The 9,308-nt window shown below is 38.1% G+C and overlaps 1 protein-coding gene across 1 annotated transcript; it reads right to left on the reverse strand.

Annotated features, from left to right (window-relative positions):
• Positions 1–4,954: 4,954 nt before the first annotated feature.
• LOC121999770 (protein G1-like7) lies at positions 4,955–5,764 on the reverse strand. Its single transcript, XM_042554412.1, has one exon. The coding sequence runs from the start codon at positions 5,696–5,698 to the stop codon at positions 5,075–5,077; it is 624 nt and encodes a 207-aa protein (XP_042410346.1). The 5' UTR covers positions 5,699–5,764; the 3' UTR covers positions 4,955–5,074.
• Positions 5,765–9,308: the final 3,544 nt, after the last annotated feature.

Here is a 9,308-nt window from a genome sequence, read left to right on the forward strand (position 1 = left end):
TCTAGTCTTCTAAACTAATGGTATACAGTCCTAACGTTCTAGAAACTAAAGTCTTTGTTTTTAATTTACAAGTTACATACTATCAAATGGTTTGCCGGATATGATTTTCCTAAGCTCATGCAAAAACTATAAAAATAATAAAAATTGGAGATATTATTTGCCACGCAACTTAATGACAATGTCAATGTCATGCATGAAATCATGCACTGCAAATTGGAAGTTCGCGTGCATCAATTAATTTTGAGATGAAAAAATATATTTAAAATTCTTTTCTTTCAATTAGAAATTCTTTTCTTTCAATTTTTTCATTTCACAACCTGTTTACAGAGAGGGATGCATCCCTCAGATCTACAGCAATTATCTTAGTGCACGTACGGCGCCATTTCCAGCCATCGTATTATATATCCCACCGTATCTTTTGTCTGATTTCATTCAGTGCCAAACACCACCACCAACTCGTAAAATAAAACAAACAGGCGTGCAATAGAATAAATGAACTCGATGATTAATAAACTAGCTAGCTAGCGTGCATGTTGTGAACCCTGAACATTCTCATTATATTTATTTAAAACTCCCTCATGAGCATGATCTATCACTAGCAAACAAACAAGACAAGACAGTAGTAATCTTTGATATATTCTACTAACCCAATGGCAAAATGGATGCAGAGAATCGAATCTATGAGGTACTCTGCGACCTGAAAATGGCTCACGCTTTGCTCGATTAACTCTGCCTAATTCCATCAGCATTTCTGCATTTGTACATGAAACTGACTCACTCCAGGGCTGCCTCTCACTGCAGTTTTTACTCGTCTCTTTATTGCGCCAGCCGAAGTGGAGCAGAGAGCATCGCTGACAGAGCAGAGCTGGGATTTTCAGTTTTCCCCACTGACTGTGAACAGGATCGAGACGCGTCAATCACAATCACTGATCCAGCCGCACGAATGGCGTATATATATTTCCCTCCAGCCCAATGATTGATTGTAAACAAGGTCGATCTGTATGTATATATATTATATACGGTAAATCTATAGTCAGTGCTGCGTGGGACCAATAGGAGCCTACTGTATATAGAATATAATTAATCGCTTTTATTTTGAAATTGAATGGGGGAAAACCAAGGTGCTTGGAACCGTACAATAATTGAGCTAGGAGGATCGTAATTAATATATATTAAATGGAAGATCAATGCGATCATAGTGGGAATGGCCTACGCCATTATTTATATATTGGCCTCTTTGTCCAGGTCCAATGCCTAGCTAGCACTTGTGTCCACGTATGCTATATAAACTTTTATCCAAAACATATGACAACGATGAATGGAGAACCATACTAAAAGATAATTTAGGAACTTGATTAGCTAGTAGTATAGGAATCAGTTGATTAAGATATATATGTAGTGTGGCTTCCTCGATCATCAGGAGGACAGAAAAATAATAATAAAATATAAACTATTAGATATATAGGATCCAGCGAGCTGACAATGAGATTTGCCTAGCTGGCGCATTTAGATATATATAGATAGCTGCTCAGACAAATGGAAGACAAGTTTTGTCGTATTTCAATTAAATGCCCTTAAGGCTATACTAAATATCGTTTAGGTTTCAGTTAAACAAATTAAGTAGGCACTGATTGCCTAACATTCTCAAAATTTCAACACTTATATAACTTAGTGAATTATAGTATTCCCACCGCTAAAGAAGACTAGTTATTTAGGGATGAATGTTTTCAACACTTATATAACTTAGTGAATTATAGTATTCCCACCGCTAAAGAAGACTAGTCATTTAGGGATGAATATTTACGATAATTTTTTTATCCCTAATTTACAATGAGTTTTACTATAAAGATATAAATTGTTGCTATTAAGCAATTAATTTGGCAATGAAAAACTTTCATCATAGTTCAACAACAAACAATTTTGTTGTCGCTAAATTTGTTGCATGCAATTTGACGATGAAAATAAATATTTGTTGTAAAATCGACGACGAATAAATCATTCATTGCAATATTTGCAACAAAAATATTATTAGTTGTAGATTTTGTAATGAATCTAGAAGCCATTGTAGATTTTACAATAATATTGAATTCGTTGCAAATTTTTTTAGGAATTATTACTAAAAATTTGTGACGAATGCAGGATGTAAGTATCCCGAGTTGGTTTTGATGTGATCAACCAAATCAAGTTAGGCTCTGCGTTATTTGATATCTTACGTCTGAGTGTGCAGGGACTTAGGAATGCAAGAAGTCGAGTGGAAAAGGTGGCGGACGAGAAGGATGGCACGAGAATTGAGTTGACTGACTCGGTGCATCCGAGGGACAAGAAGTTGTGGAAGAGTACGCCGGTAGAATGAGAAGGACGCACGCAGTGTTTTCGAGGGACGAGAAGCCGGAGTGAAAACCTGTTCGAGAAGAAAATCGAAGTTAGGTTCTAATGAGCTCAACTCTGGAAGGTCATATCATTACTCAAAGAAGATCAACTAAGGAACTGATCTGCCTCAGGGAAGGTGCCTTCAATGGCTTGGAAGGCGTCTTCCATGAACAGTATCTAAAGCGCATTTAGATGACCATTGTCTGAAGATAAATTTTTATCTTCGGCAATAAAACTTCTCTGATTGAAGGCACCTTGAACTTATTTGAAGGCGTCTTCCAACTTCAAAAAGAGTTTTCCAGGGGCTATAAAAAACCCCTGGGTCTGGAAAATAGACAACAATTTCTGTATTTATTTTTTAGCAACTTTCTGAGCTATCAAAAAGTGTAAGAGATTTCTTCGCCTTCAATAAAAGAGTTCTTTCTAGTGCTTTCATCTATTTTGGATTAACAAACAATTAGGTTATAATCGAGTAAATTTTAGTCTTCTTATGTATTTCTTTTTAAAGTTGTTATTCCTTTTATGTTAATTATTTTGATAAATTAATTGTGCTAACTAATCAAAGTCGAAAGAATGAGACATGGTTGAATTTTATTTCAGGCTATTCACCCCCCACTAACCGGCCGCACTAGGACCAACACATGATTCATTGTAAATTTTGCAACTAATCCATGGATTCGTTACAAAACTTCCAAAGAATTCATGGATTAGAGTTTGCATCGAATCCATAGATTTGTTGGGAATTTTGCAACCAATAACTAAATTTATCACAAAATTTGGTATTTTTTTTTTAAAAAATTGTTCGAAGCCGATTAATGAACCTAAAGAGCTCGGAATGAAATGAAATCAATTCTTATATGTTCGTCTAGTTCTCTTGATTATATAAATATCCTCAAATATTCTTTTGACCTAATATATTTTTTTTCATAATTAAGTCAATTAGATAAATTTTAAATGTAGTTGAACATGTTAGAGTTACAAAGCAAATCTAATTAGTTGAACTTGTTAAAATTAGAAATTAATGTTAAAAAGCTCATAATAATATGAAATCAGTTTCTACGTATTTGTATAGTTCTTCTGATTATATTTTATAACCCATATCAATATCCATGGCTTCAAAAATTAATTTGACCCAATATATTTGGATCTGTATTTTTTAAAAATATATATAATTTGGGTTTAAAAATCATAGATCCAAATATATTAGGTCAAATTGATTTTTGAAACCATGGATATAATCAGGAGAACTATACAAAGATATAGAAACGTGTCGTTCTGAGCTCTATAACATTAATTTGTAATTCTAACAACTTCAACTAATTAGATTTACTTTGTAACTCTAACTTGTTCAACTTACATTTTGAATTCATCTAATTGGCTTAGCTATGAAAAAAATATATTGGGTCAAAAGAATATTTGAGTACATTTATATAATCAGAAGAACTAGATGAATACATAGGAACTGATTTTATTTCATTCTGAGCTCTTTAAATCTATTAACCAGTTTCCGTCAAATTTATTTTTTATTTTTTAAAAATACCTAAGTTTGCAACGAATTTAGTATTTGTTGTAAAATTCCCAATGAATCCATGGATTCATTGCAAACTTTAATCTATGGATTCTTTGGAAATTTTGCGACAAATCTATGGATTCGTTACAAAATTTACAAAGAATCCCGCATTCGTTGCAAATTCTTAGTAATAGTTCATAAAAAAAATTTGCAATGAATTCAATATTATTGCGAAATCTGCTATGAATTCTGGATTTGTTGCAAAATCTGCAACGAATAATATTTTCGTTGCAAGTATTGCGATGAATGATTTATTTGTCGTCGATTTTACAACGAATATTTTATTTCATCGCCTAATTGTAACAAATTTAGCGACCAAAAATTATTTGTTGCTTAATTGTGATGAAAGTTTTGGTTGCCAAATTAGTTGTTTAGTAGCAGCAATTTATATTTTTATCGCAAAACTAATTGTAAATTAGGGGGAAAAATTATCGGAAATATTCATCTCTAAATGATTAGGTTTTTTAGTGCTGCCCTTGTGTTGCTGATGCATCTTTATTAAATTTAATTTATAGCTTATTGTACTAATTTATATATATTTTTAAGAGGACTAATATATATATATATATATATATATATGCCTATTTTTTTTCGGAGATGTACCAGTACGTACGTGCATGCATGCATGTATAATTTTACTTTATAAGAATTTAAAACGTACGTACTTCATTTTCAATATACTATATACATTAGAATCTTTTTGATGATTCACCCTCATTTCAATTTAAATCTAATCGAATAAAGACATAACACAGATTAACTTGTCTCAGGAAAAAAATGATAAGAACAATTCAATGAGTCAGTACTTTCTTGCTCCAAGTAGAGACAAAGCAACAAAAAAAAAAGGAAAAAATTACTAAAATGAAATATTGGCCTATCGTAAATAAACGTGTCTTTTTTTCCCCATATTTTTTGTTCTTTGCAAATTTTCAATCCCTTCAGCTTCATTTCTCAAAGAAAAAAAGAATTGAAGAGTTCGATCTATATATATCGTGCATCGATCATCCATATTCATGATCTCCTCGATCGAAAGCATGATTAATCAAAACTAATAGAAAGCCACAACATATTAATACTTGCTTCAAAGATCAACGTAACTCGGAAAATTTAATTTAATTTAAGCAGATCGATTAACTAAGAAGACCCACCGGGCGGAACATCGCCGGCGCTTCTCTCAGTGGCGCCAGTACTCATTGCCGCGGCAGACGACAGTGAGGAGGAGGAGGAGGAAGCTGGAGCCTCGGCCTCCGCCGGCATCCGCTTCCTCTTCTTCTTCTCGTAGGTGATCCCCCGTGCCTTGGCCTGGCTCTCGCGGACTTCCCGCAGATACACGCGGACGGCGCGGGCGGCGAAGGGGCTCGCCTCGGGGCGGCCGCCGCTCTCCTCGAAGGCTGCGCGGAGGCGGCCGATGAGGGCGTCGAGGGAGCCCCAGGCCTGGCGGAGCGGGCAGGAGCAACGGGCGGGCGGGCCGGGCCGGCCGAAGAAGCCGCAGCTAGGCACGTGGACCTTGGTCTTCCCGAACTGGTCGAGGTAGCGCATGAACTCGATGACCTGAGCGCCGCCGCAGGCCGCCAGGGCCAGCGGCGGCCTCAGGTTCCGCAGGTACTGCAGGAAGGTATGCCAGTCCCGGCGCTTCTGCGACTCGTAGCGGCTGGGGAGCGAGGGGGCAGCGAGGCGAGCATCCGCCGCTGGCGCCGGGGAGGAGCCACGGCCCTCCGGCGGGGGTAACGCGTCGGAGTCCGGGGAGATGGGATCCATGCACAGAGCGATCGACGACGACTCCTCGATCGCTTAGCAACAGGCGAAAGGAGTGGCAAAGTAATCGAAGAAATTGACTAAAGAGAACCATTTTACTTTTCCCCCCGTAAATTTTTAATATATTTTTTTTCGTAAATTGTCGATCAAAGGTAACAAAAATTAAGATTTTTCACATGGTGGCGGGCCCCGCCACATGGTCAAACAGGAGGATTGACTCCATGTTCTTTTATTCAACGGAGCCAATTTTTCTGTTGTACTTGATGTCCATGGGATCGCCAACATTAATATTCGGTAGGCTTCCCTTTCAATGCTATTCCATGTCTTTGACCAAATCTTGACCCTGAAAGTGAAAGATTCGAGAGCCATAGGAGGATTGATTAAATCTCTCCGTCGCATATTATTCGATGAATTTTAAATTTACTTACTGTAAAACAGAGCAATTGTTGGAAATTATTCAAAGGAACTAAACGATGAAAAAGCCGAATCATTCTCCTTTTTGCTGTTCGAGTGGAAAGAGCCTGGTGCCTCAATTATTCTCCAGGGTGTAGCTGTCTCGGCGTGTGCGACAGATGTAGGTCAACGTAGGGGGGTGACCTTCAGAGCCTAATTGCCTAATTATTTGAGGAATATTTCTTAAATTAATTTAATTATAAATTTTATGGGATTAACTTTAATACTGTATTTTTTTAGTTTCAAATTTAATGTATGTAATTAATGACACAACTTTGAATTAATTTAAAAAATTGGTATTCCATCTTGGCAGTTATGGTATTCAATCTTGGCAGAGGGTGATAGATTATTAGAACATCCACATCATATACCCTATTCAAAAATTTTGTTTTAAATTTTAGATAGGGTAGCTAAAAAATCTTTACATCATCTACCCTATCGATTCCCTAAATTATACATTTATGAACAGTACTTCTTTAAATTTAGGGAATGTATTCCATTCCCTAAACATTATAGAGGAGAGAGAAAAAATAGGGAAGCTAATATATGATGTATTGAAAAGTGGATATCCAAATTTAATAAAGTAATTTTTTTACCCTAAATTATGTATTTTAGATAGGGAAGCTAGTGTGGATGATCTTAGGATAGAGATTCCTATTTACTAATCGTTTGACGGTCGACTATAAATTAATCTTATGATTTATCTCTCTTCACATAACTTTGGACGTGCTGTGAGGGATGCTTGTGTTATATTTGAGAGGTATTCTAAGGCAATTATTTTATGAAATATGCTATTTATTGGATAAATAAATATTCATTACTCGAGTTCACATTTTATGTAGAATCTGTTGGACCCCGTGGTAGTTTTGATGTGATCAACCAAGTTGGTTAGGTCATGCTGTGTTTGATCCCTGTGTCTGAGCGTGCAGGAGCTTAGGAGCATAGGAAGTTAAGCGGAAGACGCGGCTAGCGAGAAGGACGACACGGGAAGGGAGCCGACGGGCTCGGTACGTCCGAAGGACGAGAGAGGTGCGGAAGAGTACTCCGGTGAGCGTGAAGAGCGTGCGCGGCGTTCGAGGGACGTTAAGCTAGGACGGAAGCCTGCTCGAGGAGAAGGCTGGGAATTGGGTTCGGGTGAGCCCTATTCAAAGGAGCTGGAAAAAGGAGCTGTGCTGGAAAATCCAGCTCAAGGCGCCTTCAATAGTCTTGAAGGCGCCTTTAACTTGAAGGCGCCTTCAAGGCTTGTTCAAGGCGCCTTCAACAGTCAAAGTTGACCGTTTGCGCAGCGGATAAAGTTTTATCCGCTGACCGAGCTGGAGGCGCCTTGAACCCAATTGGAGGCGCCTTGGACTCTCGGGATAAGATTTCCAAGACCTATATAAAGGCCCCTGGAGTTAGGAAAAGAAAACAACTTCTACATTCAACTCTGTAAGCATTTCCTAGCAGTAGTTCTGAGCCATTAGAGTGTAAAAGGCTTCTCCGCCTTTAGCAAAGGAGAATTTTCTTAGTGTGCTTTCTTACTGCCCTGGATTAACAACCCTCTTGGTTGAAACCAAGTTAAATTCGGTTTCTGCTTTTATTTATGCATTTATTTTATTTACTATTGCATTAATTGAGTTGAAATCTGAGGAGGGTAGTTTTATTTTTGTTTACAACAATTCACCCTCCCTCTTGCCGGCCTCCGCTGCACCTACAATTGGTATCAGAGCCTAATCGCCTCAAAAGGACTAACCGCCAACTGAAGCACTACGATCAAGACAATGGCCGGAGCGAACATCCATCCCCCGAAGTTCGACGGAGACTTCGCCACATGGAAGCGCAAAATGGAGGCATTTTTTAAAACGGATTTTGATATTCTTATTACAATGAAATATGGTTTTACAGCGCCGAAAGACAAAGAAGAAAACACATGGAGCAAGAAGGAGCAAGCCGATTTCGTTGCCAATGGAAAGGTTGAGTTCCATCTACTCAGTGTACTGCCACCTCAGGAGGTAAATCGGATCGGAAGCTAAGCCTCTGCGAAAGATCTCTAGGAGAAATTCCTGGAGCTTCACGAAGGTACTTCCGAAGCGAAGCTAGCCAGGCGCAACATCCTCTGAACTCAGTTGACGAACCTCCGGATGAACCAAGGCGAGAAGGTAGCGCAACTCCAAGCGAGGATCAAAGAACTGATAACTCAACTCACCAACCTTGGAGAAGAAGTAACGAACCGGGACTCAATTCGATACGCGCTCAACGCCTTCCCGAGAACTCCCGAGTGGGCCTCCTTAGTAGATGCTTACTACATCTCTAAGGATCTCGAGGTAAGTACATTGGAAAAATTGTTTTCAACCTTCGAACTTCACGAATCTCGACTTGCAGAAAATCTAGTAGAGAAGTCGAACCTCAACATTGCCTTACGAGCCGAAAAGGACGATCCTGACTCCGAAGCGACAATCAACGAAAACGAAGCTGCATTAATGGTAAGACATTTTAATAAGTTTTTTAAATATAACAAATTTAGATCGCAGTTAAGTAAACATCGTCAAAAGAGAAGGACTGTCCATTGCTACAACTGCAACGAAGAAGGGCACATCAAGGAGGACTGCCCAAAATTGAAAAGCAAACAGAAGGATAAGGAAAGGAGCAAGAAGCCAGGTCGAACCAAACACAACCTAAAGGCCACATGGGATGATTCGTCATCCTTCGAATCGGAAGTCGAAGAATTCTCGAGACTAGCACTGATGGCCAACCATCAGCTAGAAGAAACGTCTAGTTCAGAGATGAGCATCGACGAAGGGGGAGGAACGTCAGAAGAGGAAAGCTGCAGTGCAGGGGGAGCATCACCGAGTCAGGTAAGTAAGGTACGCAATCTAACCCCGACTCAGTCCTTTAAATTTATAAAAGCACTTTCTAAAGAGTTAAATAAATTTGAAAAGGAAAATGAAATTTTGAAATTAGAAAATACAAAATTAAAAAATGATATTGAAAAATTGAAAAATGATGCATGCTTAAAGAACTTTCCAAATTCAAAAATTAAAATTTATGGTAAATTAAATTGGTACATTAGAAACCATCAGGGTCAACTTAGAAAAGTACCAAGAAACTATGTACCCCCTAAATTTTTGAATAACCCTGTAGGAAGGAACCTCTATTGGGTTCCAAAATCTGTGCTAAATTA

Source organism: Zingiber officinale, chromosome 1A (assembly GCF_018446385.1).
Source record: "Zingiber officinale cultivar Zhangliang chromosome 1A, Zo_v1.1, whole genome shotgun sequence".
Classification (NCBI taxonomy): domain Eukaryota; kingdom Viridiplantae; phylum Streptophyta; class Magnoliopsida; order Zingiberales; family Zingiberaceae; genus Zingiber; species Zingiber officinale.